Source organism: Xiphophorus maculatus, chromosome 8 (assembly GCF_002775205.1).
Source record: "Xiphophorus maculatus strain JP 163 A chromosome 8, X_maculatus-5.0-male, whole genome shotgun sequence".
In the NCBI taxonomy this organism is placed as follows: Eukaryota; Metazoa; Chordata; class Actinopteri; order Cyprinodontiformes; family Poeciliidae; genus Xiphophorus; species Xiphophorus maculatus.
The window spans coordinates 1,712,508-1,728,311 of NC_036450.1; the positions used below are offsets into that span (position 1 = coordinate 1,712,508).

General features: G+C 43.5%; 1 protein-coding gene across 1 annotated transcript in view; it reads left to right on the forward strand.

Annotated features, from left to right (window-relative positions):
- The window catches only part of dcc (DCC netrin 1 receptor), a 172,424-nt gene that overhangs the window by 121,311 nt on the left and 35,309 nt on the right, over window positions 1-15,804 (forward strand). Inside the window, exons 13-18 of the mRNA XM_023338673.1 lie at window positions 1,985-2,126; window positions 3,483-3,593; window positions 4,555-4,749; window positions 6,947-7,042; window positions 10,795-11,033; window positions 12,186-12,324. Coding sequence (XP_023194441.1) covers window positions 1,985-2,126; window positions 3,483-3,593; window positions 4,555-4,749; window positions 6,947-7,042; window positions 10,795-11,033; window positions 12,186-12,324 — 922 coding nt within the window. The remainder of the gene's footprint in view (window positions 1-1,984; window positions 2,127-3,482; window positions 3,594-4,554; window positions 4,750-6,946; window positions 7,043-10,794; window positions 11,034-12,185; window positions 12,325-15,804) is intronic.

Below are 15,804 nucleotides of genomic sequence, written 5' to 3' on the forward strand. Positions count from 1 at the left end.
AAGTCTGAAGCTTACAGCGTGAAAATGACTGGTGCGAGTCCAGAGCCCTGAGGTGCTCCTGAGCTGTTAGACACACAGTCCTTCAGTCTGACGGTTGCTGAGGCCTCCGTCTGTCTGCTGGAGGTTCTGACAAAGCAAATCCAGCTGAATTGTGTAAAATGTTAAAAATACATTCGCCAGATGAAAACTTGCTGAACGTTGGAGCTGCTGGACAGAACCCGCCTGGTTCTGTCCCTGAATATCAACAAACCAAAAGTCAAACTGACAGAGGAACCGAAACCAACAAGAAGTAAATATCAGCAGCAAGGTTGTCTTCTGTTCATGTCAGGCTGCTGGGAGTAGAAACAAGAAGCAGCTAAACTTATGACTGAATTAGTTGATGAGAGAAAACAGAATTACTTTTCAGATTCATTAATGTTCATTGATTAGTGTTCAGCCCAGCGAACACACTCCGGGTCGCGGTGAGAGCTGAGCGGTTGATGGCAGCTGCCTCGCAGAGCAGAGCTCACAGGAGGCCGAGCCAACATCTGCTGCATCTGTGTTTGTGTGTGTGGCAGAGGTGGGTTGTTAACATGCAAATAAAGCAATTAAAATTCATTGAACACACAGCCGGCTCACACACAAACACACCCAAACACTCTGCATGCATACAGATGGAAGCGCAGCAGACAATGAATCCAGACGAGCAGCAGAAACAGAAGCTTAACGGCGTCTGTGCCGACCACAGATCAGATTTACCGTTTGTTTTTACAGTGTCATGAAAACACAGACTGTTCTGGATTCCTGTCATACCGGTGATCTGGGAGGCCAGGATGGATGTGTGTAGGAGATGTCAGCAGGTTTTCTGGTGTCATCGACCGTCTGCAGGTTGGGTTCTGTTCTTGGCTCAGTCCTCCGTGTGCCGGACTGTTGGACCCGTCTGCTGCTGTGACTTTACATGGATATCAGGTGCTAACTGCCTGATAATTGGTGCTGATGTGGTGGCAGCAAAAGCCAGGAAATGGAGATTGGAGCTGGAGGTGCAGCTGAAACCCGGTCAGAATCCTGATGGGATCCTTTTCCTTCTCCAGTGTCAGAAACATCTAAAGAAGCAGCTCTGCTCTCGTCTCTGCTGCCGCCTCGTCTTCCACGTGTACGACGTTCAACATGTCAGACGCCTCCTGATTACTGACTGGATGGTTTGGTAAAGTTCTAGGTTGGACCAGTCAACCCAGCTTATCCAACCAAACCAATGTCTAATCAAGCTCAACTCAACCAACTGACCAATAGACCAACTAAACTGTCAAAGCAAAACCTGCTGACTGGTCAACAAATCCAAGATGACAAAACACGACTGGCCAGTCAAACCAGTCCAATCAAACCAGTCCAATCAAACCAAACCAACTCAACTTGTCAACTAAACATGTAACAAAACTCATATTTGTGCCATAAATATCCAGATCAGCTCCATCGGTTTGTTATTCAATAATCGAATATCGTGTTTCTGAACCTGCAGCGTTTATGGAGCGAATAGCATGAAGCTCCGTTCTGTAGAGGAACTTTAACTTTTACACATCAGAACATTTTTTATTCTTACATGTCTGCAGAGACTTATTAAAAATAAAACAATAATGCTGACCATTTTCAAATGTTTTATTGTTGTATAATCCGTCCAGTCTCTGCTTCTTATCCTTTATTAATAATAAAGAACCGATTTCATACAGGCCACTTTTCCTTTTTCTCTTGATTGAAGTGAAACCAAACCAAGCCGTAAATGTTAGAATTTTCCTCCAAGTCGTTTCTTCCTCTGCTCTTTATTTGGCTAACAATGCTAATTGTTGTGTTTGGTGCCAACTGTCAGGAAGGAGTTTTATCTCTGTGAATTCATTACCAGAGTGCACCTGCATGGTTAACTTCATCAATAAAACAACAACCGAGCAGCTGAAGAGCAGTAAACAGACCGTGAAAGATGACAAATGAGTTTTTCTTCTCTGTTTTCCCTCAGAGCATCAAGGTGTCATGGCAGCCGCCCCCTCGCAGCGCCCAGAACGGCATCATCACCGCATACAAGATCAAATACAGGAAGACTGGTCGCCGTGGAGACCAGGAGGCCATCGAACCCAACAACTTCTGGTACTTGTTCACAGGTACCAGAACCTTTGTGACCCGCTACGTTTACAGACTGATTCAGTTCAAATGTTTTATGGTTTATCTGTAAATTAAAAGCTTGTTTTATGAACCATTAATGAAACAGCAGGACTTTTATGAAAGTGACGTCGTTTTTGGTCTTCAACTTAAAGAAATCTTGATGGGAAGAACAAACTAAAGACATAAATATAAATATATATAACAGTGGGGAATTGTTTCTGCTCTTTTATTGCTCATGTCTGTTTTCTTCTCCTGCCACAGAAAAACCTTTATTAGCATAAAACATGGCCGTACAGAGGAAGTGTGTGTGTGGCTGCATCCAAAGTGCCACCAGCTATTATTTCAATTTGAGCTGTGCCAGATTTGAATGAAACTGATCTCCGTTTCCATTATTTTTTTCATTGACGGTTATCTCCGTCTGTCTGTCTGTCTGTCTGCGCCGGCTGCAGGTTGCCGTTCGGTTGAGTTGGAGACTAATCTGTCTGCTGTGAACTCGGCTGCCTCAGGAAACCTCAACATATACATATAAATATATGTTTCAATGCAGGATTGAGATGATGAAGTTATTATTTTTACTGTTTATTGTAATCTGTGGGTTTAATCCAATCCCAGTGCAGTGTAAGCCTGTTTAGTTGAAGCTTTAACGTTTTCCTTTGATTCACAACAAAACGCCTGAATGAGGAACATCAGAAATTATCCTCTGTTTTCTAAGATGCTACTTTACTATAAAGTCTGTTTATGTTTATAATCCAAATTATTCAAACACCTGGTCAACCAAGCCAAGGAGCCTAATCCAACTCAACTAACCAATCTGACCAGATTGGTAACTAGTTACCTAAACTCCTCTGCTGTTCAAACAGCTGCCATCCGCCCACTAGTTAGCTAACAAACTAAAATCCTGACCAATCAACCCAACAAACCAACCCAACCTACGGACAGATTAACCAGCAACAAGGAAAAGCAACTAACTAACTGAGTCAAACAGATTTTACCAACTTACCATCCCAACACACTGACCAACCAACCCAACTGATCATAAAGCCTGGCTGATCAAACCAACCCGTTTAACTAGCTTAACCTCATTCAGTCAACCAATCAGACTGACCAAACTTTGATTCAGAAATGTTTTTCTGTGGATCAGAACATATAAACACAAAATACTCTGACCACATGCTGGCCGTTTAATGACTGACCGGTCCAAACCTGAACGTTTCTAAAACAAATGTTTCCACCAATCCTGGTTTTCTCAGAGCCACTCAAGCATCTGGTTATTCTCAGCAGCGGCGGTGGAGCCTGAAAGTTCAGCGCTGAATGTCAGGTGTAACGACGCCTCTTTCTCCTCTGTCGGCGTTCAGGTCTGGAGAAGGGCAGTCAGTACAGCTTCCAGGTGGCGGCCATGACGGTGAACGGAACGGGTCCCTGCAGCGACTGGTACACGGCCCAGACGCCGGAGAACGATTTGGACGGTAATCTGTACAACAACAAGCGTCTTCCTCCTCTTTCCAAACACACATAAATATTTAAGCAGCAGAGAACCGCGGCTGGTCGATGGAGCGAAGGTTTGGTCTCGGGGGGCCGGTGGGGGTGATGGAGAGCCGCTAACTGGGAGGGAGAGGGGGAGGAGTGGAAACACCAAGAAAAGAAAATATCATTCCAGAATAAGAATAAGAAACAACGGCTGCTGGGTTAAACTCACCAGAAATGGATCCTAAGATCACAGAAAATGCTAATATGGTCCAAAAGGGGTTTTTCTTACAGTATGCATGAATTTTTTATGTCTTTTCAAGAATGAAAACTAAAATTTGACTTCGAGTGTGAAGCTCTACTTCATTTTCTTTCTTCATAAAGAAGTGAGTAAAACATATTTTCCAACTTTAAGTTATTAAATCACCAGGTAGTTGCTTAACGATGAGCATTTAAACTCTTAATTAGTCCTTACAGAGTAAAATATTAGGATTATACATGTAATTAATGAAGTCACTGCTGTTATAATCTGTCCTTTTTGTTACTATTATTGGCTTTGCTTTAATAACCATCTACAGGAAGGTGCTGAGAAAATCCCCAGTCAGACATTTCTTAATAAATAGCGGCTGTATAAACACTGTAAAACAATTAGCTGATGCTTCATTGTGACCTCAGATGAGTGTGGAGACAAACAGCAGCTTTAATGATTCCTCTTCCTGCTGGAGATCAGGAACACGACGCTCTGCTCAGCAGGAAGCCGCTCAGATAAAAACAACAAACATCTTTGCTAACTGCGTTTCTCAAAGAGACGGAAACCTGATTTCAATGGATTATCGCTCAGAGAGGCGATGTGATCCCCCCAGGGAGCCGGAGGCCAGTAATCTGATCTAATCTGAGGCTGAGGGGTAACATGACGTGTCAGGCCGTTACGCTGACTCTTCTTCTGTGGTTTTGTTCTGGCAGAGAGTCAGGTTCCGGACCAGCCCAGCTCGCTGCACGTCCGGCCGCTGCCCAACAGCATCATCATGTCCTGGACGCCGCCGCTCAGCCCCAACATCCTGGTCCGCGGTTACATCATCGGCTACGGCGTGGGAAGCCCCTACGCCGAGACGGTCCGAGTGGACAGCAAGCAGAGATACTACTCCATCGAGAACCTGGGTAGGTTCTGGTCCCGCCCCGACCCAGCCGGGTCCAACTCACCTCATCAACTCACTCTTTCTATGTCGAGTTTTTTAATCTGTTTAGTGGTTTAGCATTAGCTTCTGCTAGTTTTTTATGTGGTTAGCGGTTTAACATTAGCTTCTGCTAGTTTTTTATGTGGTTAGCAGTTTAGCATTAGCTTCTGCTAGTTTTTTTATGTGGTTAGCAGTTTAGCATTAGCTTCTGCTAGTTTTTTATGTGGTTAGCAGTTTAGCAATAACTTCTGCTAGTTTTTTTATGTGTTTACTGGTTTAGTGTTTAGCTTCTGCTAGTTTTTTATGTGGTTAGCAGTTTAGCATTAGCTTCTGCTAGTTTTTTATGTGGTTAGCAGTTTAGCAATAACTTCTGCTAGTTTTTGTATGTGTTTACTGGTTTAGTGTTTAGCTTCTGCTAGTTTTTTGATGTGTTTAGCAGTTTAGCATTAGCTTCTGCTAGTTTTTAATGTATTTAGCTTTAGCATCCACTGACATTTTTTGTGTTTTTAAGTGTAGCATTACAGCTTCTCTTGAGTTGATATATTTAGCGTTAATTTCTGTTATTTTCTCTGTGTTTATTGTTAGCTTGCACTAATTATTTTGTATATTTAGCATTAGCAGACCTAAGAATCTTGTTTAGTGAATCAGTGGTTAGTGAACCTAACTGTTTGGTTAGCTCCGCCCACCACTGGCAGTAGCCACAGCTGATTTTAGTTCTAACATGTACTCCATTATAACCATGGTGGCCATTTTGAAAATGTCCACCAGAACAAGGTCCTGAAAATATGTTTAAGTTCTGTTGTTTAACAAACGTCGGCCATGATGGATTTGGTGAATATAGTTACAAAAAATAAATTTTCATATATTGAAAAAAATCTGAAAATTATTAGGAAATGTGATTGTTATGCTCAATTATGAATGCTGATATTTTTAAATATTTTTTTCATTTTAAAGTTTCTTTTATCTGACAGCATAGAAGTTATTTCTACATTTGTCTGTGCTGTCCTGGTCTCTCTTGGTTGGTTTTCAGCAGTTTTACTTTGTTTTAATCTGGTATTCAGGGTAAAGCGTCTCTGCTGAGAACAGCTGCTGCGTCATATTGCAGCCAAAAACTTGAAGAAGGTTTTTAACCTGATGAAGCCAACAGATTCTCTCTAAAATGACCTTTTGGGAAGCCTGACCTGTTTGGGTCACAGTTAGCGGCTGGGAAACAGCCGGATGCAGAGCCAGGCGTCCTGCTGTGATGTGAAGATGTTCTCCGCCTGTTCGGTGCCAGCAGCGAGCGTCGGACACGGATAAAACACGCCGTCCTCAGAGGGGGACGCACCTGTAAACCCGTCGCTCCTCGTGAATTATCATCCTCCGGCTGCCATGCGCTCATCCCTCATAAATCCTGCTGCCAATATTGACACAGCGCTCCCCTTCTTCCATTAATTCATTACGATGATGAAACCCCTCATTTAATTACAATCAATAATTTAAAGCAATTTAATAAGAAAGCTGTTTGGAGTGGAAATCTAATTGTGAAATGCCTGAAAAGGGGGGACATCCTCCCCTGTGAGAGCGGAGCGCCGAGCGATTTGCATGCCAGAGGAGACCAAAACAAATTGGACCCGTCTTTATGCGGTGCTGGAAATTTCCCTCTCAGGTCTCATAATGGAGGCGTAATGAAAAACTCACATCCAGCTGCTGTGGCGCGCAGCAGCCGCCGCATTCATAATTCATGCCTGGTGTTAATTCATGCGGTGAGGCGTCTGGGCAGCGCTTTGGTGGCACGGAGGGAACATGGCGGAATGACGGGCCGGGTCAGGACCAGAACCCTGCTGGGGAATGAGAGGGATTTAACTGATTCTGCTCATGTCAGCCGTGACCTTTCACCTCTCCTCTGTTTATATGAATGGGACCGCACAATGGCAGCCATCTTGGAGTGCTGATATTGTTGAAGTTGACTCACTCTGATGACGGCGGCCATCTTGGATTGCTGATGTTGTTGAAGTTGACTCACTCTGATGACGGCGGCCATCTTGGATTGCTGATGTTGTTGAAGTTGACTCACTCTGATGACGGCGGCCATCTTGGAGTGCTGCTGTTGTCGAAAGAGACTCACTCTGATGACGGCGGCCATCTTGGAGTTCTGATGTTGTTGAAGGAGACTCACTCTGATGCTGTCTCTCCCTCAGAGCCGAGCTCTCACTACGTCATCTCACTGAAGGCCTTCAACAACGCCGGGGAGGGAGTTCCTCTGTACGAGAGCGCAGTGACCAGATCACTGACAGGTAGGGGGATGGATGGGTGGATGGATGGATGGATGGATGGATGGATGGATGGATGGATGGATGGATGGATGGATGGATGGATGGATGGATGGATGGATGGATGGATGGATGGATGGATGGATGATGGATGGATGGATGGATGGATGGATGGATGGATGATGGATGATGGATGGATGATGGATGGCAGATGGATGGATGGAATGACGATGGATGGATGGATGATGATGGATGGATGATGGATGGATTGGATGGATGGATGGATGGATGATGGATGATGATGGATGGATGATGGATGGATGGATGATGGATGGATTGATGATGGGAGGGATGGATGGATGGATGGATGGATGGATGGATGATGGATGGATGAACATCCTGGTCATTCTTCATGATCATTCAGTCATGTGATAATAACTAATAGCAGTTTTCCTCCTATAGCAGCAGCCGGGGTGTACTTACTTATTTTCTCTCATTTCAACGTGTCGGTCAGTTGATGAGCGGAGAGTCTAAAGCCGTTACTGATCACACACACACACACACACACACACACACACACACACACACACACACACACACACACACACACACACACACACACACACACACACACACACACACACACACACACACACACACACACACACACACGCACACACACACACACACACAGCTTTTATACGGCAGCTTTATAAAACGTCTGGTTCCTCGTTAATAACCTTCCTGCTCGTCGCCCTGGACCATCCAACCATCATCCATCCATCACTCATCCATCATCCAACCATCATCCATCCATCCATCCAACCATCATCCATCCATCCATCCATCCATCATCCAACCATCATTCATCCAACCATCATCCATCCATCCATCCATCATCCATCCATCCATCCATCATCCATCCATCCATCCATCATCCAACCATCATCCATCCATCCATCATCCATCCATCCATCCAACCATCATCCATCCATCCATCCATCCATCCGTCACCCATCCATCCATCCATCCATCCATCCATCATCCATCCATCCATCATCCAACCATCATCCATCCATCCAACCATCATCCATCCATCCATCATCCAACCATCATCCATCCATCATCCATCCATCCATCCATCCGTCACCCATCCATCCATCCATCCATCATCCAACCATCATCCATCCATCCATCATCCAACCATCATTCATCCAACCATCATCCATCCATCCATCATCCAACCATCATCCATCCATCCATCATCCATCCATCCATCCATCATCCATCCATCATCCAACCATCATTCATCCATCATCCATCCATCATCCAACCATCATCCATCCAACCATCATCCAACCATCATCCATCCAACCATCATCCATCCATCATCCATCCTACATCCAACCATCATCCATCCATCATCCATCCATCCATCATCCATCCATCCATCACCCATCCATCCATCCATCATCCATCCATCCATCCATCCATCCATCCATCCATCCATCCATCATCCAACCATCATCCATCCAACCATCATCCATCCATCATCCATCCTACATCCAACCATCATCCATCCATCATCCATCCATCCATCATCCAACCATCATCCATCCATCATCCATCCATCATCCAACCATCATCCATCCATCCATCATCCATCCATCCATCCATCCGTCATCCAACCATCATTCATCCATCATCCATCCGTCATCCAACCATCATTCATCCAACCATCATCCATCCAACCATCATCCATCCATCCATCCATCCATCCATCCATCCATCCATCATCCAACCATCATCCATCCATCATCCATCCATCATCCAACCATCATCCATCCATCCGTCCATCCGTCATCCAACCATCATTCATCCATCATCCATCCAACCATCATTCATCCAACCATCATCCATCCAACCATCATCCATCCATCCATCCATCATCCATCCATCCATCCATCATCCAACCATCATCCATCCATCATCCAACCATCATTCATCCATCATCCATCCATCATCCAACCATCATCCATCCATCATCCATCCTACATCCAACCATCATCCATCCATCATCCATCCATCCATCATCCATCCATCCATCACCCATCCATCCATCCATCCATCCATCATCCACCCATCCATCCATCCATCCATCATCCAACCATCATCCATCCATCATCCATCCATCCATCCATCATCCATCCATCATCCATCCATCCATCATCCAACCATCATCCATCCAACCATCATCCATCCATCCATCATCCATCCATCCATCTGTGGTTTGAACTTTGTGTGATTTTTTAACACACCAGCTCTGTGGAAGAATAAACGGTTATTAATATAAATATTCACCATAATAATGTCTGTCTGTGTTTATTTGTTTTAATATTAATGCTAAAGAACCAATATTTCCTGTCTTCTTGTTGTAAAATCTTCTTTTCCTTTATTTCTATTGAGTTTTTATCCCTGTTTTCATCCTTCATTCAGTCTCTCAAAGTGCCAAACGTTTGGCAGACGATTTATTCTGCATTTCTGACGCTCAGCTTCCCTCCTGGCCTTTTTGTTTAATAAATGCAGGAGACTAAAAATAACCTTGAGTCGTGGCGAAGTGGAAAACGCTGAACGCTGTAATGCAGATGTTTGCGCTTGCAGCAGGTTTTGTTGTCTGTAGTTCAAAGGTCACAGAGCTGGTTGAGCGGAGCAGCTTGTTTTCTGTCCTCCCCTCGCTGCCTTCAGGTGTTTCCTCAGCCGCTCCTTCATCAGGTCCAAACCACTGGACTGAATATGCTTCATGTTCTGCTACCTTTATTTTACTAAAAATAAATAAACGAATCTTTGATCAATACTTCTTCAGGCTTTCCGAAGATTTACCAAAAGTATTTCTTATATTCTGACACTTTTTCTCATGTTTTCAGAAAACATTTGCATATTTGAGCAACTTGCTCTCAGATTCCTTCTGCTAATAAAACTGTTCTGAGAAGGCAGGTTTATTTATGCTCCAGGTGACAGGTTAAAAACATTCATAAAATAATAATTTATACATTTATAGACAAAAAACAAGACCAAACAATGTTTCCAGGCGTCTCAGGTTTTCAGGGAGTTGATTTAGTTCAGGGAACAGTAAAGACTTTAAGAGGGAATAAATGAATAAACAGATCCGTCATGGTTTCGGATGATTAGCTTTGTTCTTGTGGGAATGATGAGAACTGTTGTTGTTTATGGAAATGAACATTTCTTAACTTGCCTGGTACAAGTTAAGATGGAGGCTTTTCTTTCTTTTTTTAATTTAAAAGCCTCCAGGAGTCACAGATCTGAGTGAAGTTGCTTTAATTCTGGAGTGTAAATGAGTTGAAACTCCTTCTGAAAGCCTGAAGAGCTGCAGATGAAACTGTTTTAAAGTCTGGCTGCTGGTTGAGGGAAGCAGCTGATGGCAGCATGATAGCATGTAAACGTCCGGAGCCACTGATCCACAGGAAAACCTTCACCAACGTAAAGACAGGTTGGAATAATTGGCAGCCATGTTCTGCTGTTTAATCTCTACCGTCCTGCGGTCACTGGCTCCTCCTCCTGTTGTAGATTGGCTGGTTTTGTCTCACTTCTTACTCTTTGTCTCTGTTTTCTCTCCGGTTTTTTCCTCCCCTCCTCCTCAACTCTTCATCATCTCCTCCTCTGTTGCCTCCTGTCATCCTCCTCATCCTTTCACCTCCTTTCTGCCTGTAAACCATCATGACTGTGTTAATTTACCCCATGCTTGCGCTGTAAATCAGACCCCATTGACCCGTTAGAGGACGACCTTTTCCACCTCTTTGATAAATTCCCAACTCCCATGCCAGACACCAGCACTCCCATGATCCCCCCAGTAGGAGTCCAGGCCGTAGCGCTGTCCTCGGACTCGGTCCGCGTCTCCTGGGCCGACAACTCCATGACCAAGAACCAGAAGTTGTCGGAGGTCCGGTACTACTCCGTCAAGTGGAAGTCCAGCGTCTCGACCAGCGGGAAGTACAAGGTGAGTTCTGGCTAACGCTGTTTCAGAGTCACTCCAACGCCGCTCCGGTTTCCAGGACGATTGATTGCTCACGCTGCTTGTGCTTTGAGATTAGCTGATTAATGTTTCCTCTGAACAATGGGCGACTCCACATGCAGAACCTTTACTTTAAACACTTTGTGTTGGCATGACGACAGAGCCGATGACTGGACCGGCTTGACCCAGTGAAGCCAGAACCTGGTTTGGTTAGCTGCACTTTCACCACAGATTTATTGAAAGAAACAGAATCTGGTTATTAGGAAGAAAGAATTACAGGTTAATTATTAGTCAGGCAACAATATGAAAGTTTGGGCCGATTTTTATATTTAATGTTGATATCGCTGGTAAACTTGCTTCAGGCACCTGCATCACCAAAAACAGATCACATGACCAAAACAGATCACATGACCAAAACAGATCACATGACCAACCCGGACACACACTTCAGTCGTTAATAACGGGCGGCTCCGCCATCGTACATCGGCCCAGTTGGATGGTTGGTTGGATGAATGGATGAATTATTGAATGGATAGATAACTGATGGTTGGATGGATTACTAGACGTTGGATAAACAGATGGTTGAATGAACGGATGGATGGATGAATAGATGGTTGGATGGATGGATGAATAGACGGTTGGATGAGCAGATGGTTGGATGGTAATTAGTTTTTTCATTTTTTCTGTATTTCTTCATTAAATCTCATTTAATCATTTTTGTTTGTTTTCGGTAAAGTTGCCATGAAACCTGATTATTAATAACTGCAGAAACCCGACTCACCCAATCATTTTCATATAACATGCTTCGTTTGACCTCTGACCTCTGACCTGACTGCAATATTCAGAAAGGTTGAATAAAACCTGAAGCTAATAAAATAAATCGATGCAGTTGGTTCACCTTCACAGGAAGCAGCAGAGGAAATAATAAAAACAATATTCTTCATTTCTTCACATCTTGTCATTGATGCATTTTCTTCGCGCCTCGTCGATGAAGATGAAACGCCGGCGATCAGATCCTCAGGTGGAAACTTTCTGAACGTCTGCTGACGTTTCTAAAGGCTGAAGCCTCTGGATCCTCAGACTCGGTTCTTTAAAACTTTCAGCAGAGTTAAGGTTCTGAACGACCCGTGTTTTCAGTCTGCAGACACCACGGCTCTCAGCCACACCGTCACCGGACTCAAACCCAACACCATGTATGAGTTCGCCGTCATGGTAACCAAAGGTCGGAGGTCCAGCACCTGGAGTATGACGGCCCACGCCACGACGTATGAAGCAGGTACGACTCTCACATCTCAGTTATTGTCCAAAAGTTGGTATATTTTAATTCTTTTATTGAAAAAGTTCACATTAAAGGTTTTAAAGCAACTTATTTCTTATTTTGTTATTTTGTCACATTTAAATGTTACAGATTATCAAAACAAACAGAACCTAAGTAAACACAAAAGTTAGTTTTAAAGTGATGATTTCATTTATTCAGGGAATAAATCCATCCAAGAAAATGATTATGATCTAAACCTCCAGACCCTCTGACCAACCTGTTCCCCTCCTGGCCTGTGGGGGCGCTGCACCAAGAACCACTGAAGGAAACTACACAAAAACCTCTGAACGCAACTTCCTTCTTCATCAAATGGAAACTAAAATGGAGATTCAGCAGTTGGAGGATTTCTCTTTAGTCTTTGGCTAAAGACCAGAAGCCATTTCTCCTGCTAGCGCTAGGCTAGCAGGTTTGTTCGTTTTTTGTATTTACCCAGAATGCCCTGTGCGCTAGTCCACTTCCTGCTTTTGGAGCAGTCTCTGGTCCGCTTGACGTTCACATATGCATTTGAGCCGCACCAGAGTTCAGTTCAGCCGAACCCAGGCTGAGATCTGAGGACCAGAGTTTGATTTTTAGAGATCGATTAGCGTTCACGCCAGAGCCGAACGTTCTAGACAAATGGACCAGAGATGGATTAAAACGGACGGAACAGAACTGGAGGCAATGCACCCAAAGTCTCCTGTCAACCCTTAGCTCCACCCCCAGACACATTTTTAATAATTCCACCAAAGTGGGCGGAGTCAGGACACACAGGGGGCGTGGCCAAACGGGTGGATGAGCGGAGGGCCTGATGTCAGGATGAGTGAAGCACTGTTAACAACTTAGCAAATTTTCAGACCCTCTGGAGACTTTCTTTGGAAAACAAAAGCGATGAGTGAAAAATCTAGCAACGTTTTGTGTCACTGAGGAATTTTATTGACGACATTTAAATTATTAATCGCTCAGTGAGACTCCAGGTTCACAATGAAATAACTCACACGCAAATCTAAGAAACGCCATCGAAAATTCATCTGCTGTAACCAGGATTTGACCCAAAGGGGGCAGCACTGAGTCAGTTTTAGGTTAAATGTTGCAGAATTTAATATATTTACACAAAAAATTGCACAGAAGAAAACTGATGGAACCATTAAGGACCAATTTAGACAGTTTATTTACAAAAATAAAGTTGATTTAGGATTCAGTTAGCAACAAGCTAACAGATTATTTTCCAAGATGTTTTTGGGATGATGAAGATATTTTGGTTCTGAAAGTCTTTCTAAACTCTCAGTGAATTGAAGATCTTGAGTCACACTGAGGCTTTTGTGTTATTTTTGATAACTTTTAGCCTACTTCATGCAAACAGTTCTGTTTAAGGGATTTTCTTGAGGGTTTGCCTGATACTAACGTTTGTTTGATGATCTGAAACAAGTGCAAGCTGAAATAAATGAACTTTTTTCATCTACTGGCATTAAACGGAACGAAGAGATGCATCTTTCATGCACAGCCTGCAGGAATCCTGCTTTGAAGCTGCTTTCTTTCCTCTGTTTTCTGTTTAGAGGTAAATTATGATCCGCAGGAGCTTCCAGGAAAACAGGTGCAAGAAAAACAATGAGTTGCAGAATTTTCTTCCTGAATAGCAATTATTTTTAACAAGGAGTTTAACAATGGACTGAAAACACGTTCTGGTTCAGTGAAGAATCATCATAAACTTCCTTCGCTCTCCCCGGCAACAACACGACGACCGTCTGCAACAACTGCCGGCCGGAATCAAAATGTCACGCTTCCACCTCTCAGGATGTATACAATCGTGTTTGCCGGATTTGTCACCCAATTAAGCGTGAACGGCATTAGCCCGGCGGCTCCCCGAGGCCCGCTGGAATACATTGACATTCAGAGTCAGCAGATGGAGCGAGTCCACTCAGTCTGTCGCTGATCGGCCGACTCAGGAGGCTTTAAACAGACAATCTCTCACAACAAAACAGTTTCACAGCAACAGAGAGGAAGGAGTGCCTTTATCACAGCTTGTAGCACCGCTGCTTCCCTGGTAAAAATAGACAACAGACACCTGTTGAGAGCCACGCATCAGAGATAAGAGCTGCAGAAAAGGGTCTGCAGGTCAAGCAGAAACAGAGAAGAGTCATTTTCAGAAAAACATCTGAAGGAAGAATTACAGCAGATTCATAAGAACCAGATGCTATTTAGCTTTAATATCTAAAATGGTTTTGCTTGTATTGCTGGCAGCACAAGAGCAAAAAAATGTTACTAAAAGTGTTTTTATTCAACTTTTGTGGATTGAAGGCTGTTTCTAAACTCTGTCCTGCAAAATGACACAAAAATATGACTTTTAACTCAAAGAGCTAGAATATGAAGAATATCGAGATAATTCATTTTGATTAAAAATCAAAAGTCTTTAAAACAGGGGTGGGCACTCCTGGTCCTCGAGGGCCGGTGTCCTGCAACTTTTAGATGCATCTCTACTTCAACACACCTGAGTCAAATAATGAGGTCGTTAGCAGGACTCTGGAGAACTTGACTGCACTTAGGAGGAGATTCAGCTGTTGGATTCAGGTGTGTTGGACCAGGGAGACATCTAAGAGTTGCAGGACACCGGCCCTCGAGGACCAGGAGTGCCCACCCCTGCTTTAAAATGTATTCTGATCAAGCATTCTTTTAGAATTACTTTTTATGGGGCGTGCTGTGGTGGCGCAGCGGGTTAGCACGCCCCACGTTTGGAGGCCTCAGTCCTCGTCGCGGACGTCGCAGGTTCGACTCCCGGTCCCAACGACCTTTACCGCATGTCCTCACCCTCCTTCCTGTCTGCCTACTGTAGAAACAATACGAGCCGCTAGCGCCGCAAAAACTCTTCAGGGTTATTATTATTTTATTAAAAGTAAATTGACAAACAGATGGAAGAAAAGCAGTTATAGTTGAATAAATTAGTTGCAGTGAATTAGAGATTCATATTGATATTTCTGCTCTGTTATCTTGTCTACTCTTTCAAACAGGAGAATAGTATTTTTAAATAAAGTTTATTTTGTTTAATTATTAGTTTAATTATGGGAGTAAAAATGTAATCATATTGTAATTAATCATATTTTTCTCCAGTGTGATAAATGATATCAAGTTTGAAATGTTATTACTGCAGCAGGTTCAGTTCATTTAAATCTGTTTAAGTCGACATCTCTTACTTTCCTTCCAGTTCACTGCAGCCCATCATCTGCAGTTATTACGCTCAAATATATACGTTTCAAAGGAAACCATTTTAGATGGAATCAAGTGTTCAGCCACTCGGTTTAAAGCTTTTACTTTGCAGAGTCCCTGCAGTGATTTTCTGTAAAGCTCTTTATTCCTTGTATTACTCTGATAAAAGCTTCGCTCTTTTCATCAGTGACTTGAAGATGAAACTGAAGACATTCGAACGTCTGGATTCCTGCTAAAAGCTTCGCTTTAACTCCTGAAGGC